Source organism: Astyanax mexicanus, chromosome 7 (genome assembly GCF_023375975.1).
Source record: "Astyanax mexicanus isolate ESR-SI-001 chromosome 7, AstMex3_surface, whole genome shotgun sequence".
Lineage (NCBI taxonomy): Eukaryota > Metazoa > Chordata > Actinopteri > Characiformes > Acestrorhamphidae > Astyanax > Astyanax mexicanus.
The window spans coordinates 9614767-9630102 of NC_064414.1; the positions used below are offsets into that span (position 1 = coordinate 9614767).

Consider the following 15336-nt stretch of genomic DNA (forward strand, 5'->3'; position numbering starts at 1 on the left):
TAAAACTTTATGAATATGATCTTGTTTTCTTTGCATTATTTAAGGTCTGAAAGTTCTGCATGTTTTCTTGTTATTTCAGCCATTTCTCATTTTCTGCAAATAAATGCTCTAAATTAAAATATTTTTATTTGGATTTTGGGAGAAATGTTGTCTGTAGTTTATAGAATAAAACAGCAATGTTCATTTTACACAAACATAAACCTATAAATAGCAAAACCAGAGAAACTGATTTAGAAACTAAAGTGTTTTTTTATTTTGTCCAGAGCTGTATATACATCGAAAATTAATGTATTTTAGTACAATGCAAATATATTAAAGAAGCTTAGTTGATGACGTGATATAACGTTGGTGGTTTTACTGTTTCTAACATCTACTCTTATACTGAAAATTATAGAGAAATAAAATAAATATAATACCTTCACAGCCTCCAGCTTCTCATGTGGCCCACTCCTTATCTAGATAAACCTCAGTTTACTTTGGCTTTAACTCGGAGCTTCTGCTGGTAACAGAGGTATCAAGTAAATAAGTTAAAATACTTTATTACCTTAACTTAAGTAGAAATGATTGTTATCTGTACTTTACTGGAGTAATTATTAATTTTTCAGCTGGCATTTTACTTCTACTTCTTACATTTTTTACACAATTATCTGAACTTTCTACTCTTTACATTTTAAAAGTAGCCTTGTTACTCCTATTTTATTACAGCCTGTTTTCAATTCGACTTCTCATCGTTCAATAAAACCCCTATCCAGATAAATCTCTTCGTCCAGAAGTATAACATTATATCAGTATATCATTCCAACACCCTATTGGTTTATGTTGTGATCCATCAAACCTCCATCACGCCCCCCCCACACACACACTCCAGCAAGAACATAGCAGACATATGTAGTCTAGTATGAAAATGATCATCCAACTAAGATTCTTTAATATATTTACATTTTACTAAAATACATTCATGTTCAGTGAGCATATATGCAGCTGAAACAGGGAGCCTAGTGCATCCCAAATTTATCAGCATTAATATTTAAATATAATATTATAGTCTTTATGGCTTTTAGAAAAATTCTTAAGTTAATACTTCAACTTCTACAGAAGTATTTTTGACCTTAGTATCAAAACTTCTACCTGAGTAATGAATGTTAATACTTTTCCTTTATCTTTGGCTGGTAACTATTGTAGTTTCAGATTTAATATTTAAGCTGAATTTTAATGGCCTTTTAATGATTGTACAGCTGTTTAAAAAGCTGCTCATGTAGGAGAAAACATATCCCTGGTAATCGCTGGTAATGTGGTTTACTAAGCATCCTTTGGCTAATATATTGTGCTTTGTTGGTTTATTCGCTTCAATATTAAAAAGATTAAGTGTTCAAATAATATCTTTAAACTGTAGTTTTATTGCAATTACTTTTTCTTTTGATGAGAGAGACAAAAATAAATGCAGGCTATTTTATTTATGCAATGGTATTAATAGTGGCAATGTGTTGTTTTGTATTGGGTATTTGGCCAAATATTTTACCAGCAAATATGTGTGCTGTAGCTATTAAAGCCAAAAGTGGGTGTATAGTAACAGTGGTAATGGGTGTAGCATTTCTACCGACACAAATGTTGTGTCACTAACAAAATGTGGGTGTGGCTAAACCACAGATGTAGCTCAGCCATGACAATTGGTGTAGCATAAAAACAGAAATGTGTGTAACAAGAACAATTGCAAATTCCTTTTATGAGAAAACTCAAAGTGTGAACACAGTTTGTGTGCATCTGTGAGTGTGCATGTGTGAGAAAGGTCTTGATAACACGTCCTGCAGCTGTTTATGCTTCTGCTGTGGTCCGAAAACCACAGGTTCTCTAAAGCTGCTCAGAGAAGAGCAGCCGAGAAGAAAGCTGCCGTCCTAAGTTTGGTCATTGAGCCGCCAGCCGGCACTTCCTGCTTTCAACCACTGATTCACAGTCAGTTTCCTATGAGCACAAACACATAAACACACACACACACACCTCCTACAGTGTACAAGTCTGTGGCCCAGAACTAGGCATTTGTGGTCATAAAGGTACGAGCCAACATCGACATAAACTTCTGACTCCCAGTATGAATTAGTTCTAGACCAGAAGCCTTGAGAACATTTGTATCCACAGCTAGGGGTGTGCCTTGTCATATCATACATAATATACCGCAGGGGTCTCCAAACTTTTTTTGTTGGGGGCCAGAAGGAGAAATATATTTAAAGTCACGGGCCACACTCTGTAATAAAACAAATAATGAAATATACCACTTTAAATAATACATTTTCCTGATTATTTCATTTACACACCATTTTACTTGACTTACTATCTTTATCTTTGACCGTGTTGTGTAAACTAAGATTTTTCAAATTGATGTTTAATTTCATGATGTCTCTTAATATTAAACTCCTTAGTTACAGCAACTTTTAGACTCTTTGGCCCTTTTTTCTGTGCTAGAAATGCGCACCCTCTCCGCTTTTAGTCTCTTTTGCCCGTTTTTTCTGTGCTAGAAATGCGCACCCTCTCCGCTTTTAGACTCTTTGGCCCCGTTTTTCTGTGCTAGAACTGAGCACTCTCTCCGCTTTTAGATTCTTTGGCCCGTTTTTCTGTGCTAGAACTGAGCACTCTCTCCGCTTTTAGATTCTTTGGCCCGTTTTTCTGTGCTAGAAATGCGCGCTCTCTCCGCATTTAGACTCTTTGGCCCGTTTTTCTGTGCTAGAAATGCGCGCTCTCCGCTTTTAGACTCTTTGCCCCGTTTTTCTGCGCTAGAAATGCGCACTCTCTCCACTTTTAGACTCTTTGCCCCGTTTTTCTGTGCTAGAAATGCGCACCCTCACCACTTTTAGACTCTTTGTATTTGTTTTAATATTTAGTTTGAAGCTTTTAGGGCTTTTTGTGAATAACAGTATATGTTTATATTTTATATTACGACTGTCAGATTGATGTGTTAATTTGTAATAATTAATCACTAAAAAATAACACCTTAAAATAACTTAACCTGGTGATACAGTTCCAGTCACTATAACGTGATGGAGAGAACCAAGCTGCTAGCTGCATTCCAATGTTCTGAGGTCAATAACTAACGACTAGAGTTAACAGAACCTACTAATCTAACCAGCACAGCTCCATCCATCTGTTATCAAACCCCAAAACCTAGTAATCTAACCAGCACAGCACCATCCATCTCTTATCAAACCCCAGAACCTACTAATCTAACCAGCACAGCACCATCCATCTGTTATCAAACCCCAGAACGTACTAATCTAACCAGCACAGCTCTACCCATCTATCAAACCCCAGAACCTATTAATCTAACCAGCACAGAGCCGTCCATCTGTTATCAAACCCCAGAACCTACTAATCTAACCAACACAGCTTTATCCATCTATTATTAAATTCCAGAACCTACTAATCTATCCAGCAAAGCACCATCCATCTGTTATCAAACCCCAGAACCTACTAATCTAACCAGCACAACTCTATTTATCTGTTATCAAACCCCAGAACCTACTAATCTATCCAGCAAAGCACCATCCATCTGTTATCAAACCCCAGAACCTACTAATCTAACCAGTACAGCGCCATCCATCTGTTATCAAACCCCAGAACTTACTAATCTAACCAGCACAGCTCTATCCATCTGTTATCAAACCCCAGAATTTACTAATCTAACCAGCACAGCTCTATCCACCTGTTATCAAACCCCAGAACCTACTAATCTAACCAGCACAGCTCTATCCATCTGTTATCAAACCCCAGAACCTACTAATCTAACCAGCACAGCTCTATCCATCTGTTATCAAACCCCAGAACTTACTAATCTAACCAGCACAGCTCTATCCATCTGTTATCAAACCCCAGAACCTACTAATCTAACCAGCACAGCTCTATCCATCTGTTATCAAACCCCAGAACTTACTAATCTAACCAGCACAGCTCTATCCATCTGTTATCAAACCCCAGAACCTACTAATCTAACCAGCACAGCTCAATCCATCTGTTATCAAACCCCAGAACCTACTAATCTAACCAGCACAGCTCTATCCATCTGTTACCAAACCCCAGAATTTACTAATCTAACCAGCACAGCTCGATCCATCTGTTATCAAACCCCAGAACCTACTAATCTAACCAGCACAGCACCATCCATCTGTTACCAAACCCCAGAACTTACTAATCTAACCAGCACAGCTCTATCCATCTGTTATCAAATCCCAGAACCTACTAATCTAACCAGCACAGCACCATCCATCTGTTACCAAACCCCAGAACTTACTAATCTAACCAGCACAGCTCTATCCATCTGTTATCAAATCCCAGAACCTACTAATCTAACCAGCACAGCACCATCCATCTGTTACCAAACCCCAGAACTTACTAATCTAACCAGCACAGCTCTATCCATCTGTTATCAAATCCCAGAACCTACTAATCTAACCAGCACAGCACCATCCATCTGTTATCAAATCCCAGAACCTACTAATCTAACCAGCACAACTTCATCCATCTGGAGGAGGCATGTGTTAGTCTTTACCCTCCTGGTGTTGGGGCCTCACTAGCTAAATGGTAGTTCAGGTTGTGTTTATCCTAAATAAAAACTCAAATAATTATCACAGCGATGAACATTTGCAGTCTCTGCTGTTTTCACACTGAATGTGGTGTGTGCAGCATTTACTGCTCTCAGCCATGTGACTCTCTATTTATATATATACCCAGCAGAATCTAACCAGCACAGCTCTATCCATCTGTTATCAAACCCCAGAAACTACTACAAGAACAGCAAGAAAGACCACACCTAGCATCCACACCTAGCCCATTCCCTTCACCCATATTCTAAAACACAAACTTCATTGCAAGATCTTCACAGGGGTCATCAGGTAGACACCTTCCTTCGTCAGTGTTTCGCTAAATTGATCTCTAAAGAATGCTGCCCGAGCACGCTCCTTCTTCTCTCCCCAGCACATCACTCCGGAGGAGGCATGTGCTAGTCTTCACCCTCCTGGTGTTGGGGCCTCACTAGTGATAGGGGGAGTCCTAATGAGTGGGTTGGGTAATTGGCCATGTAAATTAAGGAAAAATGGGGGAAAATTTTGAAATAAAATGATAAGAAAAGGAAAAGTTACTGCTTCATTACTCCACATGATGGCACTAATCAAATAAACAGGGTAAACCTGTAGTGGAGAATATTGGTTGTCAAATTCTGTGAAACTGACCCTAATGAATCCATTATCCCTGGTATTGACTTATTTAAATAGAATACATATGTAGTTCACTGGTGGGTTTGAAGAGTTAATAAAATGGCTATATTTGTGTTGTAGTCATTGAAGCATGTGGTTTCATTCATCACCACTGAAAAGAAATTAACCAAGCAATAACCGTACACTACTGCAGACTCCAGCCCTGCTGAAACTCTCCAGAGAGGAGAGGTGAACACTACTTCCTTTTAAAGCACACTATAAGTGAACCAAATAGATCAGAGTGTATCTACAAAGGGTCACTGACAGAAGTGATCCCAAACATAATGCACTCACAGCACACTGTCTCAAACTGCCTGTTTGTGAGAACTGAACTTAAATCAGCTCTCGATCGTACGATGAGAGGACTATTTTGGCCGACTTACTTTTACTTCTCTTTCTACATGAACTTTATTACTCACAGCCTGTTCTCAGACCGATTAATGGTGATCAGCACAAGTGTGAGTGTGTGTGTGTGCAAGACCATACATGGAAACGTTAAAAAAAAAAAAAAAAAAGGTTTTAAAAAGGTGAGTAAATAAATGCTCTAATGCACAGCATGAATTTCTGAGTATTCTGAGTTTCATGACTTGCAGAAGAGTGTTAATAATGTATTTTTAATGTGTAAAATGTTTACGGTTATATTCCCTCCATCATAATAAGAAGGAATCAGCTGCTCAATTAATTCAATTTAGAAGCTCTGGATGGTCCAGGCTTTGCCACTATGATCTGAAGATTGCTGATTCAATCCATCAGCCATCATCAGACAGAGTCAGAGCTGCCGGCGTTCAGAGGGATCAAAATTGGCCCTGCTCCCTCCGGGTGGGTAGATGGCGCTCTTTCCTCACATCACTAAAGGGTTATGTCCACAGTACAGGGCGTCTGTGAGCTGATGTTTCAGAACCGAGTCGCTGCACTATTCTCCAAGCGCGCTGTAATGCTACTCGGCAATGCTGCATCAGCAGCAGCTCGAAAAGAAGTAGTGGCTGACTTCACATGTATCAGAGGAAGCATGTGTTAGTCTTCACCCTCCTGGTGTGTGGGGGCATTACTAGTGATAGGGGGAGTCCTAGTGAGTGGGTTGGGTAATTGGCCTTATAAATTGGGGAGAAAATGGGAAAAATTAGAAAGAAAAAATAAAGTAAAAGAGAGCACAATTGGCTGTGCCCTAATGTGATGCCAGTCAGCACATCAATCTTTTAGCTGATGTATAAGAGCTGGGTCCCTGCACTTTCCTCCGTCCTTGCTGGCTACACAGTTATGCTACATCATTTGAAAAAGGCAAATAATAGGGGTCCTAATGAGTGCGTCTGTAATTGGCCTTCCAAATTAGAAATAAATTATATAAAAAAATAAAAAGGTTGGGACCTTTTACATATTAGAAAAATAGAAAATGTCTGGGCTGATATAAGCTATAAGCAACCTTAACCCATAGCAAACTGCTTACACTGCTATTGGGATACCCAAAGAAATTATTACTCCAAATGGTTGTTAATCATATAACGTATAATGTATAATACACTCATTGACCAAAGATTACACACAATCGATTGCTGCAAATCTTAGTATGCACTCACGTCTCAGGAAGATATGTAAATGATTGCAGGTGTGGTCTGACTAGACGCTAGGTAAAAGGCGTAAAAGTGCACCACTGTCCTTTTTTATATAAAAAAGCTCTTAAAAATTATTTTTGGATAGTGTACCTCTTGGTAAAATATAGCTGAATGCTTGACATAACCCTACAACACATTCTGCACTCTCTCAGAGCTCTCTATCAAAGCTTAATAACTCAACAATATCCAACACATCAACATAAACCATATACAGGGGTTGGACAATGAAACTGAAACACTTGGTTTTAGACCACTATAATTTATTGTCCCGACGGACAGTTCTGGTGGAAACAGGAGAGTTGAGGTGCACATTGAATTCTATAGTGATCTGGGCAGCCGTTGTTCCCGAACATCCCTTTCAGACAGCTTGCACTTGCGTCCACAGTTAATCCTGTTGGATGTGGTTGGTCCTTCTTGGTGGTTAATGCTGACATTACCCTGGATACCGTGGCTCTTGATACATCACAAAGACTTGCTGTCTTGGTCACAGATGCGCCAGCAAGACGTGCACCAACAATTTGTCCTCTTTTGAACTCTGGTATGTCACCCATAATTTTGTGTGCATTGCAATATTTTGAGCATAATTGTGCTCTTACGCTGCTAATTGAACCTTCACACTGTTTTTACTGGTGCAATAATGTGCAATTAATGAAGATAGCCCCCAGGCTGCTCCAATTTAGCCATGAGACCTCCCACACTAAAATGACAGGTGTTTCAGTTTCATTGTCCAACCCCTGTATATGGCTAGAAAGAGCTCCTACTTTCTGGTAAGGATCTGTGATTAATCCACTGTGGAAAACTCTTAATAGTAATCTCTTATTCAAAGTGTCTGAGGCTTTGAGCTCTGTGTCGTGTCTGAGATTCCCTGCGGCTTAGAACCTAATATCAACACCAGTGCTTGTAAACAATGTTTTGAATCATTGAATTGAATTTGAACTCAGCTTGGGAAAGGATTTACTTACTCAGGCTTTAGTCAACTCTACACTCAACCCATTGTGTTACTGTAGTTCCTCAAAGCATCCAAACACAACACAGATAATTTGATATTTCACGAAATATCAGCAGAAGTTTAAATGTCTCTCAGCTTTTAAATGCCTTATTGTGCGATTCCCTCTGTGTTACAGCAATCGACTAAATCAAAACACTTTGATTACAAACGAGAGCATACATGGGGGCGTGGCTGATTACATCACTGATATTTTTTCCATTTTTTCAGATAAATTCTATAAACTTCTTGTGAAATGAGGAATAGACATCATAACATTGTTAATTGTCTCTGTTCCATGTTTGATCTTCTATTATTTTATTAATTTCTGATGTTTTAGGTTTCAGCAGTGGTATCGTTTCAATATCAGTATTGAGATATTTAGGTAGGTATTGCATTAAAAGTCATAAGTTTGATTTAATGACACAATTAACACTAACAATAACGTTTCACCCCTTGCAGTGATACAAAAGAGACTATCAGCTCAGTGATATGTGTAAGACACAATGCTTGCCCACACACAGCATGTGTTTCTCAGGAATGCTTCTGTCATATTGCAACATTTCTTTTGTCTGCTCAGTCACCAGATTTACCAATGAATGTGCAAGATCTGCAAAATCTGTGGGCAAATGTGCCCATACAACTCTGTCATCTTGTATCCAGGCTAGACATACCAATATTACACTGTACATATCATCATTACGTTCATAAACACAAAGTTTCATTCCGTTCCAACAATAAACTTCTTGGGTGCATTATTTTTTTTTCAGTGAGTATACAATAGTATATTAATAAATGTAGAATCCACCTTTGTGAGTGTGTGAGCCTGGAGCAGTGTGACCATAAACAGTAGGTTTGCATGCGTGTGTGAGTGTGTGAGTGTGTGTATGATTGCAATGCGTGCATGTGTTAGTGCTCACCTGTGTGTAAGGTGTGTGTTTACAGAGCTCTTCAAAGAGCACTTACTCTCTTAACACCTCTAACACACTAACTACTTCTAACCTCATTTCCGTCTTCCCCTCCTTCACTCCTCTATCCTATTATTCCCCTTTGTCCTCCTTTTATCCCTATCCAAAGATGTTTTTCCTTTAAACTTATTTTACATTGTACTTGACTATTGTAAGTCGCTTTGGACAAAAGCGTCTGCCAAATGTAATGTAATGTTTACCCAGTACAGTCGGCATATAAAGAATGCAAACACAGCCAGCACAGAGCAGAATATGACTAAACTGCAAGTGTACTCAACATTCTGTATATAAGTAGATGTTTCTAAAATGTTTCTAAAAGTGTCCAGTGAGTGGAAGTACAAGATAGTACTAGATAGTTTCTAATAAATTGGCCAGTGGAAGGAAACACATATAGGTGATATCTGTGTTTTAATAAAGTTGCCAGTGAGTGAAAGCACAACGTAAGTTAAAGTGTTTCTAATAAAGTGTCCAGTGAGTGGAAGTACAAGATAGTAGGGTGTTTCTAATAAAGTGGCCTATGAGCAGAAGCACACGTTAGTAGTAGGGTGTTTCTAATAAAGTAGCCAGATAGTGGAAGTAAAATATAGTTGAGTGTTTCTTATAAAGTGGTCTGTGAGTGAAAACAGAAGTTGGTAGGCTGTTTCTATTAAAGTGGCCAGTGAGTGGAAACACATGGTAGTAGCGTGTTTCTAATAAAGTGACCAGTATGTGGAGAAACAATGTAGGTTACAGTATTTCTAATAAAGTGGCCATTTAGTGAAAGTACAAGAGAGTTAAGTGCTTCTAATAAAGTGGTCAGTGAGAGGAAACATTATAAGGTAGGTAACGGTGTTTGTATTATAGTGACCAGTGAGTAAAACAACACAGGTTAAGGTGTTTCTAATAAAGTGGCCAGTGTGTGGAAGCACAAATAGGTTGGTGTTTCCAACAAAGTGGACAGTGTGTAGAAGCACAAGGTATTAGTGTGTTTCTAATAATGTGGCCAGTTTGTGAAAACACAACGTAGGTAAAGGTGTTTCTAATAAAGTGGCCAGTGAATAGAAGCAGAAGATAGTAGGGTGTTTCTAATAAAGTGGCCTATGAGCAGAAGCACACGTTACTAGTAGGGTGTTTCTAATAAAGTAGCCAGATAGTGGAAGTAAAATATAGTTTAGTGTTTCTTATAAAGTGGTCTGTGAGTGAAAACAGAAGTTGGTAGGCTGTTTCTATTAAAGTGGCCAGTGAGTGGAAACACATGGTATTAGTGTGTTTCTAATAAAGTGACCAGTATGTGGAGAAACAATGTAGGTTCCAGTATTTCTAATAAAGTGGCCAGTTAGTGAAAGTACAAGATAGTTAAGTGTTTCTAATAAAGTGGCCAGTTAGTGAAAGTACAAGAGAGTTAAGTGCTTCTAATAAAGTGGTCAGTGAGAGGAAACATAAGGTAGGTAAAGGTGTTTGTATTATAGTGACCAGTGAGTAAAACAACACAGGTTAAGGTGTTTCTAATAAAGTGGCCAGTGTGTGGAAGCACAAGATAGGTGGGTGTTTCCAACAAAGTGGTCAGTGAGTAGAAGCACAAGGTATTAGGATGTTTCTAATAATGCGGCTAGTTTGTGAAAACACAACGTAGGTTAAGGTGTTTCTAATAAAGTGGCCAGTGAATAGAAGCACAAGATAGTAAGGTGTTTCAAATACAGAGTCCATTGAGTGGAAGCACAAGAGAGTACGAGGGTGTTTCTAATAAAGCGGCCTGTGAGTAGAAGCACAAGGTTGGTAATAGGGTGTTTCTAATAAAGAGTCCAGTAAGTGGAAGCACAAGATGAGCACAAGCACAAGATGGACAGGGAGTGGACACACAAGGTTGGTGTTTCTAAAAAAGTATGTTTGTATTGTTGTGCACATACAAGGGGCCTTAGTTACACTCACCCATCCCTCAAACGTCTCCTCAGTGCTGGTGGTCTCCATCAGGTCCTGGAAGCGGATGGTGCAGTTTGCTATGAACTGGTCATATCCTATAGGAGCGTCGTGGAACACTGCGAGTTCCAGTGTGCTGCCGGCACTCACGCATGCGTCGAACTCCTCGTTGTAGGTCGGGGAGCTTGTGCGGGGCTTGGTGCGTGTCTGGCCCACACGGTACTCATCCACCTTCACCACAATGTACGGGTCCAGTGTGTGCGTTGCTTTACCGAAAAGTGCTGCATGGCGTGTGGCAGCAGAGGTGGGCTGCAGGTGCACAGCCTCACCAATGCGAAGTCGCATGGAGCCGGAGAAACGCATCACTCTCTCTCTTTCACACAGTCACACACTCAATAATAACTTAGGACACTAAACACTAATGCTACACTACACACTACATAGTAGTAAATAAGGATAAAACTAATGCACTAATGCTGCGGGTACTGACACTAACGTCCTAGTACCGCTGATACTGGCCCTGATCTACTATTACTGCTAACACTAATGCACCGATACTGCCAACACTGACACTAATGCACTAGTACTGTTGATGCTAACTGTAATGGACTAGTACAGCTGGCATTGATACTAATACACTAGTACTGCTGATAATAATACTAATGCACTAGAACTGTACTACTGACACTAACATGCTAGTACAGTGCACACTAATACCAATGCATCAGTACTGCCGACACTCATAGTAATGCACTAGTATTATTGACACTAATGGAAACACACAAGTACTGCTCCCAGTAAACCAATGCACAAGTACAGGTGACACAAACAATAAGTGCACTAGTACTGCTACTACTACTAACTACTACTACTAACACTAACTATCACTTGTAGTGATCACACAAAAATAAAAGTACTACAAACATTAACACTAACAGACACTTAGATCAACATACTAGTATTGATCTATTAACACATCACATCAGCACCAATGCATTAGTTCTGCTGACACTAATACCACTGCACTAATACTACTCACACTAATACTAATGCACAAGTGCTGCTGCCGCCACTGACACTAATGCGCTAGAAGGGTCGACACTAATACTAATGCACTAGAACTACTGAAACTTACACTAGTACTGCTGACAGTAAAACTAATGCACTAATTTAATCCTAATACTAACACTCTAAAACTAGAAATACTAACAATAATGCACTAGTACTATGGACACTGACACTAATGCACCAGTACTACTGCCACTGACACAACTGCACTAGCATTACTGACATTAACATCAATGCACCAGTACTAACGTCATTTAAGTTGTATTAAAGACCAAAGTTTATGACGCACTAGGGGGCGCTGTAGACACACACACACACACACACACACACACACAGAATGACACTCAACTTAAATGCAAAACATACACACACTCTCTCACTGTCAAGTACAAACACACACTCACATGCGCGCGCTGCGGGTCTCTCTAAAGCTCCTTCATGTCCACTTCACCTGCACCAGGTGAGGCACGCGCAGACAGGTCCAGACACAGGGGGCTCGCTCTCGGCTGAGTAAAGTGGTCCTCAGCTAATGACCCCTCTACTCTTTCTAATCTATCTCTCGCTCTCTGCTCCACCCAGAGAGTCTGATCACTCACTCTCGCGCGCGCGCCTGCAGCTTCTGCTTCTGCTCCTCTCTCTGTTCCTGTTTATGTCACATCACCTGCCCTGTTCTGCCCCATAGCGCACAGCGCCCCCCAGCGAACTGCAGGGGCAGAGTAACTTAGAGTGTGGAGACTGGTCTGGTGAAAAACACCCCTGGGGAAATAACTTGTAGGGTTAATAGATGTAGTTTAATGCAGAGGATATACACTTATCAGAATATTGTGCCTTTTAGCCCTTAAAAGTGACAGACAATGAGTCATTGTTTATTTACTTTTTTAATAGATTTTTTATATATTCATAACAAGACTATTTTTTATATAACAAAAAGCTTGTGAAAAATCATCATATGTCAATAACATGCAGTGTTATAGGTCGCGAGAACTACAGGGCGCGTGGTTTTAAACAGGCACGGCTTTTAGAACACAGCCAAATTCACATCCAACAGCAGAGGTTCCCAACCTTTTGCAACTCACGACCCCCTAAGCCCACCAAAAAAATTCCACCCCCCCCCCCCCCCCCCCCGGAATATTGTATTTATTTATTTTATTACTTTATTTTTTTGCAATTTAAAAACAAATACAGCCCAACTAGGGTATCGTTTTTAAATTTAGATGCTGATACAATACTTTGAATTTAATACCGATACCCAAACAGTACTTTTCCAGCTGGCACACAACCGACCTTCAACGTTGAAATGTGGTTGAAATATGACCCAGATAGCCAGCGACTTTGGCCCGGAGTCGTTTCTAAGTCGGCACTGCTGGTTTAGAGTCGCAAGCAGAAAAATACTTCTGGCCCACAGCTGGCCCAGTGTCACTTTCTGAGTGTTCTACATCAGTGTCACTGAGCAGTCGTTTTGGTGCTGGTGAACGACTGTCGCACCTAACCTGCTGATTCTCTGAACACAGGTGTGTCCTGGCTCAAATACGGCAGACGACCCTGTACCAGCACTGCACTAACAAAGTGGAAAACTGACTGTTCCCTACTGTTAGCACTTTTCTACCAAAGCTGACTTGTATATTTTCTTTTTATTTACAGTTATAGATGACTCCTGTCCGTAAGAATACTTACTCCCGCTGTTATGCTGCTCCTCACACACACACGCACGCACGCATGCACGCACACAAACACACACACACAGCCTGTTATAGTACACACACACACACACACACACACACCCACACACAGAGCCTGTTATAGTACACACACACACACACACACAGAGCCTGTTATAGTACACACACACACACCCACACACAGAGCCTGTTATAGTACACACCCACACACACACCCACACACAGAGCCTGTTATAGTACACACACACACACACACACACACACACACACACACACACACACACACACACACAGAGCCTGTTATAGTACTGCTACACGCACACACACACAGCCTGTTATAGTACACACACACACACAGAGCCTGTTATAGTACTGCTACACGCACACACACACAGCCTGTTATAGTACACACACACACACACAGAGCCTGTTATAGTACACCCACACACACCCACACACAGAGCCTGTTATAGTACACACACACAAACACACACACACACACACACACACACACAGAGCCTGTTATAGTACACACACACACAGAGCCTGTTATAGTACACACACACACACACACACACAGAGCCTGTTATAGTACTGCTACACGCACACACACACAGCCTGTTATAGTACACACACACACACACAGAGCCTGTTATAGTACACCCACACACACCCACACACAGAGCCTGTTATAGTACACACACACACACACACACACACAGAGCCTGTTATAGTACACACACACACACACACACACAGAGCCTGTTATAGTACTGCTACACGCACACACACGATCAGCATCCCTAGACCCCAAAACCAACCGTCGCGCACACCCCAAACGTGTGATCACGTTTAGAGTGTAAATGAATCTAGATGATATTTACCTTGGTGCCCCTGCGCATCAGCCCAGTTCAACCCGTGCGGTTTCTCGTAGCACTTGGCGCGCGGATTCCTCAAACATTACAACGTTCCTCAACTGTCAGCTATCCTGAAACCTTTGAAGTTTGTAGGTAGGTATCAAACCTAACTAAGTATTACGTACCTTTTTTGAAATATAATTTATTTTGACTTAATAAATATTTTGGCCGTCAAATATGATTTATAACCCTATCTGTGTTGCCTCTTCAGTTAGCTAAGCTAGCTAACTTAGCAGCATATCAAGGTGATATTATCTGAAGCTAAATTATCTCAGAATGTAGCATTAAACACATTTCATGTTAATGTAAATGTTAATGTTGCTATAACAGTTACTAACAGACAACCAAAAAGTATGTTTTTACTTGAAATTCAAATTGTTAACTAGTGTACAAGGCCAGAACAGAAGTACTGTTTCGGTATTTACGTTAGCTAAGCTATAAACGGTTAGCTAGCTAGGATAGAAACCAGCCAGTTTGCTAGCGTTAGCTTAAATGCTTTTACAAACATACATACTGTAAAAGCATTTAGGCTTGCTAGTTAACCAATTTGGTAGTTAGCTAGCGAATTGGTCTTTACTAGCTAACCTAAATGCTTCCACAGAACTTTTGTTTAGATGTTGTACATTAGCTAGCTAGTCAGCTAGGTTAACTTAGTGGTTGTGTGTCTCTACAAGTCACTGTGTAATGTTTGTTTTAGCTAGCTTTTTAGTTAAATAAAATGGTGCTGTGTCTGTGAGTTAATATAAAAAAATCTTTATTTGTATTGTTTATTCCAGAGTTCAGTAATACGTTCCTGCACACTCTGCTACTTCGTTAAAAGTGTATGTTATTAACTTAGCTAGCACATTTTTATATAAACACACTCACTACTACCAAATAAGCTTTAGTCAACATTTCTCTAATTTGTAAAATCACACTAGAAGTTGTTTGTGTGTGCAGTATATTAGTATACTAGAGACAAAAATGTTTTACTTAA

General features: G+C 40.0%; 1 protein-coding gene across 1 annotated transcript in view; it reads right to left on the reverse strand.

Annotated features, from left to right (window-relative positions):
- The window catches only part of prkcha (protein kinase C, eta, a), a 61947-nt gene extending 49621 nt beyond the window's left edge, over positions 1-12326 (reverse strand). The window contains exon 1 of the mRNA XM_022685063.2: positions 10709-12326. Within this exon, the coding sequence (XP_022540784.2) occupies positions 10709-11059 (351 nt within the window). The 5' untranslated portion in view covers positions 11060-12326. The remainder of the gene's footprint in view (positions 1-10708) is intronic.
- Positions 12327-15336: the final 3010 nt, after the last annotated feature.